This window comes from Dermacentor andersoni, chromosome 4, assembly GCF_023375885.2.
Source record: "Dermacentor andersoni chromosome 4, qqDerAnde1_hic_scaffold, whole genome shotgun sequence".
NCBI lineage: Eukaryota > Metazoa > Arthropoda > Arachnida > Ixodida > Ixodidae > Dermacentor > Dermacentor andersoni.
The window spans coordinates 58,176,174-58,193,861 of record NC_092817.1 but is presented as its reverse complement, the minus strand read 5'-3'; the positions used below and the strand labels follow the sequence as shown (position 1 = coordinate 58,193,861).

The 17,688-nt window shown below is 47.7% G+C and overlaps 1 protein-coding gene across 1 annotated transcript in view; it reads right to left on the bottom strand.

Annotated features, from left to right (window-relative positions):
- LOC126536691 (uncharacterized) overlaps positions 1–16,958 on the bottom strand; it is a 40,939-nt gene extending 23,981 nt beyond the window's left edge. Inside the window, exons 1-3 of the mRNA XM_072287610.1 lie at positions 16,786–16,958; positions 15,107–16,004; positions 12,496–12,790 (exon numbers count right to left, since the gene is read on the bottom strand). Coding sequence (XP_072143711.1) covers positions 12,496–12,790; positions 15,107–15,993 — 1,182 coding nt within the window. The 5' untranslated portion in view covers positions 15,994–16,004; positions 16,786–16,958. The remainder of the gene's footprint in view (positions 1–12,495; positions 12,791–15,106; positions 16,005–16,785) is intronic.
- Positions 16,959–17,688: the final 730 nt, after the last annotated feature.

Here is a 17,688-nt window from a genome sequence, read left to right as displayed (position 1 = left end):
GCGTGCAGCATTTCGCGCGTTCTCAGCAGGTAAAGCATGAGAGTTATATATGGCGTGGTGGGGAATCGCGGCGGCAAGGCCGGCGGCTGCGCACTCTCGAAAGTGCCTGTGGGTCAGCCTCGGAAGCGGCGAATCTCATCCCGACCTTCCTGCGGTGAAGGCGTCCAGAACCCAACCTCGAAGGCCGTTCCGCTCGGCTTGCGCTTCCACTTTCACCCTCGTGCCCTTCGCTGCACCGTCCTGTTTGCGTGCGACGTAGGTGCCTCCTGGCAGCTGTGCAACAAACAGCACACGAAAGGTGCGGCGCACGTATGCGGTTGTACACGAAAATCTCCCAGTCAACGGCTGTTGACGCCATTGCAGCTGCCCTCCAAAGGTGTCCCTCCGCTGTCGCCTAATATAGTGGCCCCCAAGGTTGGAAATTAGATGCAGTACCGTACCCTTATAGGTGTGGGGTCATCATTGTCGAAGCATTGATGGAGAACCGCCTCTGTGTATATATATATAGACTTCGTGCGCCCCCCCCAAAAAAATGGTCACGTGAAAATCAATGTAGCGGGTGCTTCAGAATTATGCGCTTCACGTGTCCTTTCCTCAACATGCATCATTTGCAGAACATTCACATGATTACCGCTGACCTTTGATAAAGATAATTAAGAGGCCTGCCCATGTGAACTATCAGCATGCGTCTATTAGGACCTCTTTAGCCGCTCCGTTTCATTTGATTTCATGCGAAAGTTTATTGCGCTAGGCAGCGAAGTTTTTTTTTTCTTTTTTGAGTGTTTACGGAATTTAAAGAAAGAACGAAAGTAACGATACGGTTTGCTCGCGCCAGATGTATGTGCCAGCCGTGTTTATATTTTATCGTAGCATATTGTATTTCTGTTAAACAACTGTATTTCTGTAGAAATTTTGTCATCTTTATTGGCCACCTATTGGGGGAAGGGCCAATATAAATTTTTTCCGGGTTGAGTAGGAACAAGAATCAAGCAGTTCCAAAGCACCTGCGTTCAGGACAGCTATGTAAATATTACGTAATATATGTAATAATATATTGTTACTAAGATAAGTTGCCGCAAGATGAACAAACGAGCTAGTTGGCCTACTGCTACCTATGTAATAGGGGTTTATGGTCAAGCTGGTTATGCAGCTCGACTCTCCCCGTATTCACTGGCCAGATAAATGAACTTCTAACTTCAAACTCGGTTCACCAAAAGGTTTTGTTAGTGTCTCGCTAAGGCCTAACTACCGGAAGGCGACGTTACATAAGCGTTGAAATAACGCATAGCATCAATCGCATAAAGAACTAAATGTAACTCGGCCACACCACTTCAGCGCCTCAGGGAGTACGCGTTTGTAAATAAATAAATAAATAAATAAATAAATAAATAATACATATTGACCACCACCAGACAAGTTGAGTTGAAGTAAATGAAGGCATAAGGTCAGGTAAATCTAGACTTTTGCTTCGACGCCTTCTGTGGCGATTTCCTCTTGCGTCATTGAGATAAATAAACATGTGGACCACTAACGCCATCCGTCGACAGCGAAAACAACTTCATTTCCGGAAGGAAAGTAGGATGGAGATGGAGGCATGCGCGACGATCAGCTGCCACGAGCAGCGCGAGTCATTCAAATCTCGAAAAGTAGCCGTGTTTCGAGATCTCGTTCCTGTGTGCCACTGATGACAGCAACTGATCCGCAGTGGCTCAATTTAATACACAAATAGTCTCGAGCGGTATGGTTGTTGGATAGAGACATGCATCCCGGCGGAGCAGTGCTTGTAACACGAAACACGAGTATCCCTCCCATTAATAAGCATTCTATGTCCCAAGCGTTCGATATGACAAAAATAAGAAGCTTTAGTTTGGCGGCCTCCGCAGAGTGTTCCGGTGCGGACGTGTTCCGTACAACAATAGTGCAAGCTAGATTACAAACATGCTATACGGCAATACCGCATTACGGTCTCTCCTCAATTAAAAGTAAGTACAATAAATTTTCAGGTGATCGAGAGTTCAACAAAAGATAGTCTGGTCGGGTGTCATGATGAGGAAAAAAAGTTGCAATACCTGAGCAAAGGAAAATTTATATGGGTAGAAAAGAAGACGTATTGCGGAACCATATAAGTCGCTCGATCACAGACAATTAGACCTATAAGAATACTCCTTGACTAATTACGTAATGATGTTTGCAGGCATCGATAGCTGCGCAGCTTGCTGCTCTTCTTAGCGCACTGCGCATAATTCGTGAGGAACCACCTCCGAAATGGAGTGTTTTTAGTTAATTTAAGGCAGCTCTATATGCATTGTTTATATAGTATAGTTGCTTAATACTATAGTTCTAGAAATCTGAGAGATCCTTCATCGCGTCGTCGAGCAAGGACACGATGTCACACTTCAGTGGCTCCCCAGCCACTGTGGCGTAATGAGCAACGAAGATACCGATGAAGCTGCTCGATCTGCTCACGAAGATGGCGTGCAGCATCCAATCCCACTGTCAATTAAAAACAGGTGCAACAGCCAAACTAGGAGTGCTTGCGAATGATGCCACACAATCGTTGTGGAACACACCTAGTTTCCAGCACACACGTCTGCATCTACTGGGCCCCTGTCTTCGACTTCATCCTCCACCGTGGTGACTATCCTGACCCGAGACAACAGACTACTTTGCCGACTGTGACTTGGCATCGCTTTTAATATTTTTTTTTTGTGCATTCTGTACCGAAAGAGAAGATAGTGCTGCGTGTGACTACTGCGGCAGCGAGGAAACTGTTGAACACGTTCTTTGCCGTTGTCCCCAGTACAGCGCACACAGGCAGTCACTCGCAATCGCACTAGGCCGTCTTGACGACCGGCCGCTTTCTAAGCAGGCGGTCCTGGAATAGGGTTTGGGCACGGGCTAGTCGGTAATCATTTGCAAACATGACTTACAGCGCGTGCATACACAGAGGCGTACTCATGCAGGTTTTGTGCTTTGGAGGGGGAGGGTGGGGGGAGGCGCTTGTGTCTTGGGTGTCTTGGTATATATATGCGTGTTACTCCAAATAACAATCAATTGAAAGTCATCGCTTGTCTTCGTCGTTCTTGTCGTCCCTCTGTGTGTGCACGCGCTGCAAGTCAGGTCCTGGAACACCGGCCTATACAATAATTACTCCCCAAGTCGGTCAAGGCACGCGGAACATGAACCCCGCGCACCATCAACCCAGAAGGCTGGCACGCGGATCGTTCATCCTGCGCGAAATACGTGATAAGAAGATCCTAGCCTGTTTCGTTGACGCGGCACAGTACCCGACCAGGAAGGCCTTCGTTGCCACCACGATCAATAAGGAAGGTCAAGTCAGAAACGCTCCCACAGTCAAGACCCACAAGTCCGAGATAGCAGAACAGGTCGCCATCGCACTCGCGCTCACAGACCCGACCACCACCCACGTCTACAGCGATTCACGCTCGGCCGTCAAAGCCTTTCAGAAAGGAGCAATTGCAAGCCAAGCACTACAAATAATCAAAAGATCCGCACCGCTGCAGCATCACACGATCTGCTGGTTCCCAGCACACCTCGGAGAGATCGAGAACGCCCCTCGCAATCTCAATGAGATGGCTCACAGGAGCGCGCGAGACCTAACCCTCCGCGACGCCACCTATTCTGGTCGTGACCATCCCAGCGAGAATCGGGACCCTCCCTCCACATATAACGAGATCATAAAGCACTTTTATCCAGAACGCAGAATATATAGCACACCTCACAATAAGCTCACCAGGCCTCAAGCCCTCACGTTCAGAATGCTTCAAACAAACACGTACCCTACGCAGAACAGACTACATCACTACATGCCTGACCTATACAAAACATAATATTGCGAAAATTGCCATAGCACACTAGACGTACATCACTTGCTCTGGCCGTGTGGTCGGACCCACGCAAACAAGGATCAAGACTCCGCCAGGCTACAAGAAGCATTACGCAGCACGGACCAGGCGGAGCAGCTCTGGGCTGTCCAGCGAGCCCAAGATGCGGCCAGGGAGTTACAACTCCCGGTCCCAAAGTGGGAGTAGCCCTATCTATGGGACCTTGCGCCCCGTAGCTCGCAGGACCTTTCATTAAAGTTATTCCATCCATCCATCCATCTTGAAGTTTTTGCGTTCGAGTGGCCTATTAGAGGGACTATGGTACTGACGGACGTTCCCCAACTCCTCCATTTTTTTTTTCGTGCATTTGCTTTATCTATCCTCGCCCCCCCCCCCCCCCCCCGTACCTATTTATTCCGTCTTTCATTTCCCCTTCTTCCAGTGCAAACTAACAAAGCAGGATCTCTTCCGGTTAATCTCCCTGCCTTTTCCACCCCATTTCTCCCTCGCTTTATTTTGCAGAATGTATTGTGCACGTGAAAAAGGAAATAACAAATAAAAATGTAATTCTAACCAACTTTCAAAGTGTTTGCATGATCTGTAGCGTATATGTAGCGATCTGTACTGTACCACAACAGTATGGTGCCCGTCGCTATATTGCCACTTTTGAGCGTCAGTGTATTTCGTTGCCGTTGCTTAGCTTCTGCAAGTGCGCGTGGTAACCGAAACGGAGTGAAAGGAACCCTATATGTACAAGCAATAAATCAATTCAGACTAATAATGTATTCTTTCAAAACTTCCTTTTTGTTAATCTCGCCGTAGAAATTCGATTACTTGAGCAGATAATGAAGGTCGAAATTCCATTTTTTAAACTAAGTGCCGAAACTCCTGCGCCGGTACATCAGCGTAACGTCACGATTTTCAATATACCTTTTTTTTTTTCAGATTCCACAGGCTGTGGCTCAGCAGAAGTTCTTAAAACTTTCAAAGTTCAGTCTTTGGCCGTGCAGTTTAGAATACGATGTACAATTTACCTTTCACCGATAAAAGAGTACCTAGGCCCGCGCAGTCGCGTTCAATATTTATGACGTCACGGTGAGCTAGAGCGGAAATTTCAAGGGGGCGTCGCCACCTGTCTTTCGTTTCCGCGTCTTTTCTGGCTTAGCAAGCCTCTTCTGACGGTATGCGAGTCGCTTTTTTTTTTCTGCCATTGTAGTGTAAGCGTAACATACTAATGCAACTCAAATCGTTTCTTTCATCAGTGTCCCTGCAAAAGAAGAGATGGGGACAGGTTACAGGGACGGAAAACAAGGATAAAAATTATGGGGCTTTACGTGCCAAAACCACTTTCTGATTATGAGGCACGCCGTAGTGGAGGACTCCGGAAAGTTCTACCAACCGGGGATCTTTAACGTGCACCTAAATCTAAGTACACGGGTGTTTTCGCATATCGCCCCCATCGAAATGCGGCCGCCGTGGCCGGGATTCGTTCCCGCGACCTCGTGCTCACCAGCCCAACACCATAGCCACTGAGCAACCACGGCGGGTGGAAAACAAGGATGGTGTGTGGTATTCACACTTCGGCATTGCACTCCCCAAGGTCAGCTGACTAGTGACCTCGACAAGAATATCGCACTACGTATGCAGTCGGTGTAACGTAGCTGTCGACAAGCTGGTAAGCAGAGAGGGGGCTCAGTTAACTATTTTTTATAGCTTTAAAACAACATGTTTAGAAATTGTACTTATTATGAAAATTTATAATATTATACTACGCGAGCTCTGGTCAGTCGGTCACTTTGCGCTGAACTGTTCAGAGGTGTGCAGAGGTTCAGTGTCATTCTCATTTCACAGTCACGGGTAACGGTTACCGATGAAGAATTTCGCAACAGTGCATACTTCTCACGGAGGCAAATTATTCGAAGAATACGTACGCGGTTCACAAAGCAGTACAGATTTCAGGAATACGTGCAGAGTTGTGGAGTGGAAGCAGTAGGGAATTCCGCCTCACTGGAGGGCTACCTCTTGCTATACAGAGTGAACCCTCATGCGTAGGCAGTAACGATGACCATGCGATGCGACGGCATCCGGTCGATCGCCTAACGAGGTGACGAAATTCTTCTGACGGCTCTCAAGGACAGCGCAAGAGCTTTGTTAGTGCCGCTTTAATGACTCCACGGCAGCGCGATCGTACAAGAGCGCGTATGCAAGCGGCGGGGCTGCAGACTCGAGGAGTGCAATAGATACGAGGCACGCAAGCGATCGAGGATAGGTATGGCGTCATGTATGGGGGAGATTGCTTGTAAATAACTGACGTAGTTCGTGATTAGCCGGTGCAATAACGGCGTCATCGCAGTTTTGGGGTGACCACGAGAGGGGGCGCGCGAGCGGTGCATCGTAACGCTATTGCGTTCGTGTGTAGCCCAAATTGTGAAAACCCCAATGAGTAATCGCGCACCTCATGCAAGGACAGCGCCCTCGCTAAGCCGACGAAAGGTGCGGTGAGGCCTAATAATTCTCGTCGTAGGTTCTCCTCCGCGGAGCAGACACGCACACGTCTTTGATAGCTCGAGGAGGGAAGGAGGGCGCTTTGCAAAATAAAGAGACGACAGGAAACGCAGAAGAATTATTGCAGCGTTTCCGGCAAGGTGGATAGAGCACGCAGGAGGGGTGAGCAGATCTCACAACCACCGAAAAGAGGGGGGGGGGGAACAGATTGACAACCGCCGGCACAGCGGGACGTTAGGCGGACAATGATGAATTCACACGGAAATCGCGGGGATCTCCTAGCACTTGCGAGGTTTCCGCGGCAGCCGGTCCTGGATGGCCGCTCGTAGTTACTCACGGCAAATCGGAATCCAAGAAGGGCTGTTCTACAAAAGCTAGAACAGTCTGCTGCTAAGAGCGCAGTTTCAAGGGGATGATGCAGATCCGTGATGTCTGACGTCGCCGCGGCGACGCGGTGGGCGACTCCGAGATGCCGGGCGCTTAGCCGTGTACCTGTCTGTCTACTCTAGCGCAGAATGTAAGGCTAGGCAGCGTACATACCTAAATACGTAGCTGCAGGTGTATAGCTCACGCTTCGTCATTGCCATAGTTTTATCGTCGTAATCGTGTCGTCGCTGTGCTTTGTGCGGTATTGAGTTACGGAAGCTGACTGCGTCTTTTTAAGCGAATAGCTTTCTTTGGCTCTTTGGCCCGTTTTCGTGTTGGTAGGCGGTCGGAAGTTGGTGGTGGTTGGACTTTCACCGCCTATACAAAGGAGGCGATACAAAGGGCAGCTGCTTCGGTGAAAGCCTATTGCAGGCTGCATTCGTCGCCGAACTTCTTTGAGGGCTTGTTTAGATGCTGTTTTGGCGCGCTGTGTCTATACTATACATACCGCTGCAGATCTCCCAGTTAACGGCTTTGTTCTCTACACAATTAAGAAAGGAAACCACAAAGGCTACATAAATATCGATTCTCACTGCAGCAGATATACGCCTTCATGCGCATCGTTCCTTTAATAAAGCGAATACTTTTCCAGAAGCGTTTGGTTAGTCGCTTACATTGACAATCATCGTTGGTGGTGTCTGGATAACATTTTTAACATAATGAGATTGGTCAGAGCAATAAGGAGAATGACACGTTGATAAAAGCCTTAAGAGCCTTTTTAGGCGTCACGGAAAACGGTTCAAAGGCCGCAGCGTTCCCCGGTTATCACAACATCTGAGCAGACGTGCTCGTTTGTTTGTTTCTTTGAACTAATTTTAATGAAATAGCCATATGGCGGTGGCGCCATCGCGTAGAAAGAAAGGAGCCGCTGCTATGCCTTGTCGGCTATGGCGCTGTTCCGTTGAACACGAAGTTGCTGATTCGATTCGCAGCAGCGTTGGGCGTATTTCGATGCGGGCGGAATGCGATAACTTTCGTGCAACTTTTGTTACTTTTGGTGCATGATAAAGCGCCCCATATATGTTGTCAAGATTTGTGCTTAGCTTTACCTTCCTATTCCCCCCCCCCCCCAACTACGGTGCCTTGGGACGTAAAACTAACAGCAGCAGCAACAACAACAACAACAACAACAAACAACAAAAACAAAAACAAAAACAACAACAACAACAACAATAATAATAATAATAATAATAATAATAATAATAATAATAATAATAATAATAATAATAATAATAATAATAACAACAACAACAACAATCGGGGCATGCAACGAGTAGCAGCATAGCAGACTACCTAACTAGCTGCAGTGATTGCCAAAAGGTCTTGGATGTTCCGCTACCACGTGGCCCAATGTGACCACATTCTGCATCGTGACCTAAAGATACATGCACATGCTGGGAAACGATACCGAAATTGGTCCGTAGAAAAAGTATTGTAGTACTTTATTTAGGACTCCCTAATGCTTGCTAGTATTTACTCGGGGATTTCGAAGTTTGAAATTTATTTAAAGCAAGAAAGAACGAAAAGAAAGTCGTAAATGTGAAAGAAGTCCTATTGCAGTATGAGCGCATTTGGATTTATATTGCCTCTTTCTTTCTTCCCCCCCCCCCCCACAATTCTTACACATCTACAGAGCAGAATAAATCATGCTAACTGACGCGATTGCGTTCTTGTTTCTTTTCTTTTGTACTTAATGCTAATAACTTTATTTTTCTGCGCTCAGCACCTTTATCGAACTATAGTCGACCGGCTATGCGCCAACAAATGGTCATCTCAAATTACTTCTTCCCGCGATGTTTTGGGAAGAGAGAGAATGCAGGAAGGAAAGGCAGGGAGGTTAAAGAAACGAATTTTTTGAGATTCTGTATACGCCTAGTGCACCCCCTATAGAGGCGCCACTGATAGCCACCTAACGGGCGCTTCCAACAGTACGCTCCGTAGCAGTAGCACACGACAACCCTTTGCAGCAAGGATGGCTGACGTTCGCGGCTGCGGTTTCTCCTTTGTTCGGGTGCCAGACTGATTCTTCTGCGGTGGCAGCTGTAGGGAAAATGCTGGCCTCTGTGGGAGCGGGCATGAACACGATGTTGCCGGTCTTTGAGAGAGAGAGAGAGAAAGAGAGAGAGAGAGAGCTCTTTATTAGAAAAACAGAGAATTTTGCCGGCGCGTATATAACCGCTGGCATGCTACTCTGTATAGGGATGGGGAATGGGATTAAAAGATTCCAGAAGAGAGTGGGAGAAAAAGAGGATAAAAATAAATATGGAATGTCCGAGTGAACCTGATACTAATATTTACAGGTCACATGACGGGTAAATTTAGGCTTTTGAATATAAGGTGCGCAATTTTTAAAGCTTTCCTATTAGACCAATTTCTGACAGGTATTTGAACAATAAATCCAAAACCCGTCGCTGTTTAGAAGGGCCGGGCGCCAGTGTTTGGGACAACCTGGTCCACATACGTGCCAGTTCCCGCAGACAAACGCCATGAACCCCATTTACATGAAGTGGAGCTCATGTTAATTAGCCGCTAAATTTTGGAGAGTAATGCGATGTCTCGGTTGTTATTTATTTTCATTCCACCCTTGCTGTAATGCTGCTTCTGTACCTCAATAATAAGCACCCGTCGTTAGTGCAGACTAAGAAATCCGCACGGTGCGATGTCTGCACATGCCGTTGTGATCTTTCTGCCGATGAATACATGTGACATCGGTGAATAAGTACAGTAAAAGCCATCTCAAGAAGAGTAATCTTGAATTGATTGATGGCAGCGCGTACACTAGTCGACAAAGTCAGTCGCCAAACGTACGGGTTAATAAGAGCGGTTGTTATAGCGCTGTACCACCGATGCAATTCTGCTGCATATGCCGATGAACTGTCGTTCCCGCTGCAGTTCTTGCAATTTTAATTTCCCCTAGGGAGCTGTTGGGAAACGTACTGTCTGACCAACTTTCCAGTATATATTTTTTAAATATTACTAGAGAGAGATGCGACATGATATATTTAAAGGCAGAGCAGCGCCAGTCAAAGTAGATGAGTGCTGGCGGCAAGGTCGGGTTTAGTCCTCTGCGGCGTAAGCTTAATAAGAATGAATTCAGTTGAGTACAAAATTCACATGCAAAAAGGGACTACATTGTGAAACAAACAAATCACTCGGCGTGGTAATTCTGCTCAGACAGCATCCAGGTGTAATGACTTCCCAAACGAAAATGGAACAATAATACCATATGCAGCAAATATTGGCAATTCTCGCCCTGAACTACCTATTCTCTAAACACATTTCCCAGAAAACCATAATATCTAAGATGCCCTCGGGCAAAAAAAATAATGCTATTAAGAAAGCACTTGCTTGGTATCATTCCGATAAGACACAGCGTGATTTAGACCCTTTACAAACGAGGCAAAGTGAAAACCTCGCACCTCAAAAACAACAGCAGTTATGCATGAAGCAAGTAGCAACAGTTCAACATGCGCGAAGCCACGCATAAAATAGATGCAAAAACATGAAGTGCGCGACAGCTGGAGCGGGGATTTACCGGGCCGCATAAAACCAACAATTTCAGTTCTTGCAAGTTTCAGTAGCTTTAACATACTACACAATGCGCTCGTGCAGTCGTGCTGCCTAGCTAGCGCAACGCAGTAAAGAAACGGCAAACAGTATAAGCGGCAAACGGTATGCAGAACTTTAGCGAAATGCCTTTGAACCGCATGCTGCACTGAAGACGAACTTAGTCGCTTACCCGTCTAAATAGTATCGATTGGGAAAAACACCGACACGACAAAGCAAAGGATGAGAACAGAAAATTTCCCGCCGAACGGGGGCGATCCATTGCTACCGTTGCTCCTGCTGATGAGGCTTTGCGGGGAATGATTAGAACCGTATCGCCGGCACGTTTTTGCCGGTATTTGAGGCCCCCACCGTGCAACAGTTACTCTTCGACATTCCTTGAAGCTTTGACCGTCCCACAAATGCGAAGGTTGTTGCTTATTTTGCTCTGAAAACGTGAATAAGGCAGAGAAGCACGATCGGCGACGCAGCAAACTGCGACGCGCGGCTGGCTCCTTTCCCGAGTGTTCTGCGCAAGGCCGCCACCAGTGGCGCGTCCATCGGTGCGCACTACGCGAATAGTAGTTTGCGGCTTCTTTATATTGCCCTGGGGGGCCTGCTACAGTTTTCGTTTTTTTCTTTTACAGTCAAGCGATCGATTTAAGTATTGCTAATGTGAGCTTTCCTCTTTATACGCCTGCTTTAGCTTGTACGGGAAGGGTGCTCACTGGAATTGACGTCTCCTGTTGTTAGAAGTACGATCAAACGCCAAAAACGTGTCACTTTAGCATTAGGCGGCGCGGAAAGCTATTACATTGACCAATTTCGACTTTATCTCCGTTAATATCACATGCGCATTCAGTGTTCCGGAACACGCATTGCGGCAGCGAGGAAACTATTGAACACGTTTTTGCCGTTGTCCCCGATACAACGCGCACGGGCAGTTACTGGCTACCGCGCCGGCCCGTCTTGACCGCCGGTCTCTTTTGGAGTATACAGTCCTGGAGCACCTGCCTATACAGTCGTCACGCCACAAATCGGTCAATGGACTCTTGAAGTTTTTGCGTTCTGATGGCATATTAGATAGACTGTAGTACTTACGGACGATCTCCACCTCCTCGATTGTTTTTGTGCCTGCTTTATTTCCACGCTATTCTTTCTGTCTTTCATTTCCACTTACCCTTCCCCCAGCGCTGGGTAGCAAACCAGAATCTCTTCCGGTTAATCTCCTTTCCTTTCTTACTTCGTTCCTCTCTCTCTCTCTCTCTCTCTCTCTCTGTGTGCATAATGCTTCAAATACGAATGTTTCAGATAAAGTGTTATCTGTAAAGCAGGAAGAAAAATGAGTTTATCAGAGTTTCTCAATGTTTCAAGTGTACCGATTGTTTCGTATGGTTTTCGTCCCCGTGGCGCTTCTTATCTTGGATGCCTATGACACGCCTTATCCCCTTGTTTGCCTTGCTGTGCATGGTCATTCTACACCGTCGAAGCTTGAAGACGGCAACGATCACCGGTATGACGGCCATAGACAGTGTTAGCCTAAGAATGCAGTGGAAAATATACCTCTATTTAGTTCGGAGAGCTTGTATAGATCCGCCAGCCAATTGCGTTCGCTCATTCCTGTGACATCACAGTGGAGCCGGAGTCCTTTCCATGTCGGTGTCTCTCGGGAACAATGTTTTGGAGCACGGAAGCATGGATTAGAGGTGCGGTGCCGAATTATGGGCGGAGCTCATACTGGATTCTTAAACTGTATCCGAGTGCACTTTGTTTCTCTTACTCGAAGGTACCTTTATCGTTTGCAGATCGTTTGCAGATCGTTTGCAAGCGCAGCGCCTTTTTTTGTGTTTTTTTGTGTTTTTTTTTGTTTTTTTTTACAGGAGCAGTCTTTCTAACAGCTTAGAATTCACATTGACTAGGGTGGGTAATTCCGGACTGCCTGTCTAGCGCGGTTGTAAAGCAGACTCCCTCCCGCTCGCCGCCTTTACCTAAGCAAGTCCCCACACTCTTCGGAGTTGTTTCTTTATTATTTGAGAGGAACGTAATTTCATTCGACACTAATGCCACGATAGCTCAACTTGCCACAAGAAAAACACGCTTATTTGTTCGAAACTTCCACAGGTTTTGGATGATAATGTACGGCAGTCATGCCTTCTGCTCAGAGCTTGTTCACTTGTCCGGCGAAGAAGATCTCGTTGGTCTTGCGGTCGCGGATGAAGAACATGAACGGATGGTCAGCCGTGAAGGGGAATGGCTCAATACCGATGCGGTTGACGCCGACGACGCCGGAGACCGCCGATGCCTCGGTGCCCTCCTCGTTGACGTCGACCACAGCACGCTGGAGCACGTCGGACACGACTAGCTGGCGGTCGCCCGTGATTCCCGACAAGTCCGCATCGCCGAATAGCTTCCCCAAGCCCAAGTGGGTCAAGTTACTTTTCAGCGGGTTCAGTTTGTCCAGCTTGAACCTGCGGCGGGAATAAGAAGAGGCTTGGAATGCCGCGCACTTTCTTTGAATCAGGGAAAAAATCAAAACCGCAGCAGCCATCTTCACGGGGAAAAAAATATTTGGATATTTCTCAATAGGCTCTGCAACTCTTGCATTAAGTGTTGCGTTTAAAAGAATGTGTTCAGGTTAGCTTAATTATTCGTACTGGCCTGAGCGTGTAGTAAAATATACTTTGCGTGGCTCCAGAGGGCAGTGGGCGCCAGAAAAAATGCTTGCATTCTAGTAGCGCACACGTGTGTTATTTAAGGCTTGGCAAAAGTTAGCTGATGTAGCTGATGTACGTGGTTGCTATATAGCGCGCGCATGGTGATTTAGAGGCTTGTTATAGGTTATTCTGGCTCGAGGCGATTTTACAGTAACGCCTTTACACAGCGCTTTTGCTTGTTTTCTTGTTTTTTTTTTCTTGTTTTGCTTGTTTCTCGCAATGTCATGGCACATGCTTCTACAGAAATGACCCACAGTAGTCGAGTGGAAACGTTGGCTACAGCAACGTCCATAGCTCGCTCACTGTCATGGTTGTGCGAGAGATTCGATTCATGAACTTACTCCTTTTCGTGATTGTTAGTTTCGAAGCCTGCATTTCTAAGGATAACTCGGGGGCGGGAGGAGCCAGTTCCTTATTACCACAACGTAACACGAATAAGGCTATACAGAAAGCTGCGTAAACACCTCGCTCTGGCTTTTGCGTTACTTTCTAGCAGCACAGATTGGTGACTTTAATAAACATCTAGCAGTCTTTTAAGACAACATTAATATATTGATTCAAGGTGTCTTTTTTGCTTTTGCTTATAGCTAGAAGTTTATCAGCATGCTTTGCTGTAAGGTCTGTGTATGATTTCTGCCCTACATGCACTTTCAACTGCGGAATGTGTAGTATTCGCCGAAAGGGAAGCGAAGAACGTGAGTAGCAGTACTAATAAGTAGTGCATAGTCGTGGCTGACGTCGTATTATGCCGCTGAACTCTGGTGCTAGGAAGCTACCGAGGAGGAGAACGGCAGGAAGGTAGTGCGAAATCAACGGGAGGCTAACTTGAAGTCCTGGCGTCAGCTACGTTCACGCGCACAGTGGTTTTGCTTCGTCAAGGAAGACTACAGCCCAATACACAGGAGAGAGAGCTGGACGAAACAACGCCCACCGTGGTGGCGTAGTGGTTTTGACGTTAGGCTGATCAGCCCGAGGGCGCGGGATCGAATCCCAGCCGCGGCGCCCTCATTTCGATGGTGGCACAAATGCGATAACTCCCGTTCACCGTACGCTGGCTGCACGTTAAAGGACCCCAGCTGATCAAAATAAATCCGGAGTCCCTGCTACGACGCGCCCCATAATCATGTCATGGTTTTAGTACGACTTTGTCGCAAGGTAGCGAGCGCTACCTTGCAACTAAGCAGATATTGGTAAGCTGTCGCTCTGTCAAACTATCAGGCATGTGTACATCGAGCCTTCTTCAACATAGTGTATTCCCTCTTTCATTCACATCACCTTAACCTATGGATAATACCTTGATATACACGCATACGTGGCTCGTGTTTCACAGTGTTTTGTTGCAAGTTAGCGCTAGAGTTATTTCGCCTTGCTCTCTGTACTGCGTATGTGAAACCAGTGGAGGTATTCTGCAAGAGTCCACCTATCGACATGTCTATTTCGTCTGCTGCTGAAGTGCTGATTGGCTGTGCCGCCTGTCAGCTGCGGACGCGACGCGCAGCCCAACCAATCAGATCTTCAACAGCAGACGAAATGGACGTGTCCACTCGGTGAACTCTTACAGAATGCCTCGCCAGCGTTGAGCAGAAGGCGCTGCGGCAGTTTGAATGAGCAACTAAAGCATGCTGACGCCGTTCAGTATATCGGAATCCGCGAAAATATAAAGCCATTTTTAAGGTTAACTGTATCAGTATTTGTTTTATCCCGATGCGTCCGGCAAAGATCTGTTCACGCGCGTTGCGAGGAGCGCACGCGCCCCCAATTTCGGGCACAGCGGTGCCGCGTCAGGTGAGGAGCTGGACACATGTGCTTGCCTGTGGGCGGTGAATTTGTCGAGTGCGTTTTTTCTTTCTTTTGTTTTGTCGATAAATAATATAAATATGTTTCTCAGGTGTGCCGCCTGTGCACCGCACGGAACAAAGGCGAAATTAATATTACTTCGAAATATTCGAGACTTTACTGGCCTGTAAATTGCAGCCAAATTGTAAGTACTTAATTGCAACTACTTTAAGTTCCACTTGTTCCGAGTCTCTAAAGATGACGAGTAAATATGTACTTCAAGGCGGCACTCACTTAGGAAGGGAAATGGCCACCGGGAGACTCCTCAGCGACGCAATGGCTGCGTTGAGCTTCTCCATAGTGAGAACCTGCTTCACAGCTTCCACGCCGTCCCGCGCCTCGGGAAGTACGATGACCATGCTGTAATCGCTGTCACGGTACAGAAGCTCCAGTACTTTCGACTGCAGCGGCTCCGAGAAGCCGCGGTTGGTCGTGTGCCGCGAGAACATGGTGTCCACCTGAGTGCCCTGGATGCCGCCGTTGTAGAAGACGTGCTTAGCCGTCTGGCTTGGCTCGAACTCGCGTTCCCAAAATCCCTTGAAGAGTATCGCGTTCATGAGCACCAGCCGCGTGTCGGTGTCCAGCGGTGCGCCGAACAGCTTGTCGATCTTGTTGTGCGTCGCCTGCTTGACCCACTCGTTGATGGTGTCCACTGCCTGCTGGCCGTTGTGCTGGAAGTCAACGTTAAAGAGGTGCGCGTTGAAGGTGCTATTCAATGTATCGTAGTAACTGTCGAGGACCTTGAAGCCCTCCTGGACCGCTGCGCTATTGGCCACTTCGAGGCCAGCTTGGCGGGCGTGCGCCTGCAGCCTGGAGTTTTGGTGGGAGAAACCCTCCTGAACATCGCTCTCGCTGAGCGAGGCCGCGCTGTATCCGAGCGCTTGGGCGAGCTCCTGCAGCGTGGCACCTCTGGCTCCGATGAAGGCCATGCCGAGGGCTGTCGAGAGGCTGTACGGCGAAAAGAAGACGTTGTCGTCCGGTGGGCTAGGAAGCACCTTGAGCAGCTGAATGGCGAATTCATTGTTCGCTGCAATGAGCTTCTGTTCCTTCTCCGTCTGGCCGAGAGAGAGCTGGAAGCAGCTCACCGCCAGGATAGTGGCCAGCGTTGCCAGTGGCTTCATGATGCTTCAAACTGCATGCGCAGAAACAGCACTAATGAAATGATGGGCTGCTATAGGGAGCCCCGCCGCATTTAGTCAGGCACGGAGGCAAAAAGTACTTCGTTAATTAACTGATAATCGAAAATGTCTAAGGATTACCGTTACAGACTGTATTTAGAATTTATGATGTACCATAGTCCAGTGACTTAAGCGGAGATATAACTACCATTACCTTGAAATAGTAGGTGAGGGGAATGCCTGTGACGTCAGAGGAACACGACGCCATTCTATAGCACTGGTAATTAATCTGATTTACCTTAAAATAGTTCGAGTGCAAAGAAAATACACGCATGCATCTTTAAAAGAACGTCGATGAGTTTATCTATAATTGATAAATATACTATTTACCATTGTGAGAGAAACAAAGATTACAGCCAGGATAAATGTGCATATTGTTCACAGATAATAGCGCAGTGCCCGAAAACTATGGTAGCTGACATTAGGCTCGCGCCAAGCGTTCCACCGTCGTCAACATCATCGCTTTGCCGGGCCGCTCCTCCTACCTCTTATTAACATAGTCTAAACCTATACCGCGCTGGGGTTTTATGGCACCGTTTCGAAGAAGACAAACCTAACGACGCCTTCCTCCGACAACAATATCTACAAGCCATCGCGACTGCTTTCGTAGCCGTTGTTTATAACCTCTTTTTCCCTGTGCCTCCGTCGCATAAACAACGCGATACTTCTACGCTAATTACTACCGCACATTTCTTAAGCCTTCATCACAAAATAGCAGTGGGTCTTAGTCCGTACCTGAGCAGCCGCTCCGCTCTCGGTGGTGGTCTGTTTACGAACTGCCGAAGGCGCGCAAAGATATGAAAATTGGTTGCACTTCCCTACCGCCTGCCTCGTATACGCCACGTGTGCGCAGAGCCGGTTCGAGGCGTTGCTTATATCGGGACGCTCGATTCCTCGCGTCTAGACGGCCAGGGAGCGACTTGCAAACCCTTCTCGACACTCTCTCTCTCTCCAATGTCTTCAAAATAGCGCCTAATCTGGCGACCCCAGGCGACAGCCGTGTCGTCTCCATTCGTTTCTTATTACACTTGCTTGGGCTATGATTAGGCAGAGTTTTGTTTCAGCGCAGCGTTGCGAAGAGATCAAGAAAAAAAAATAAAGAAAGAAAGTCAAGGTCCTTCGATGCCTCGGGCCGTTTCCTTGCCCTTGTGCTAGGCGCCAGTTCTTCGCGGCAGTACTTTCTTTTTTTTCTCGGATGTGCCTCATCGGAGTGTTTTGCTGACTTCAGAACGACCTATAGTGTTTCCTCTCGCGCTATCACGTTTCTCGCCCCACGTGTCCGGTTTAATGAGGTGGTTGAACGCATTGAAACTTTTTAAAATTTTGTTTGTTCACGTGTTACTTTTATTTTTTTTGAAGCCTGATCTGGCGAAGGGACTCAATGCCGGCTTGATTTACTCGTGCTCCTAGACTGCTGACTCATGACACGTACTCTTGAGTTCCTCGTATCGCACGCAACGTTGCACGCTGCAAAGGCACGCGATGGAAGAATACGGCTCGGAGTGTGCGAAATTTCACAACGTTTTATGTGTTTGAATGTGGCACGTGCATAAAAAATATCTTTTTTTTTTTGCCGTGAGTATCCTAAATGCTTTATATCACACTCATACAACGTGCGTGTGCATAACAAAAAATAAT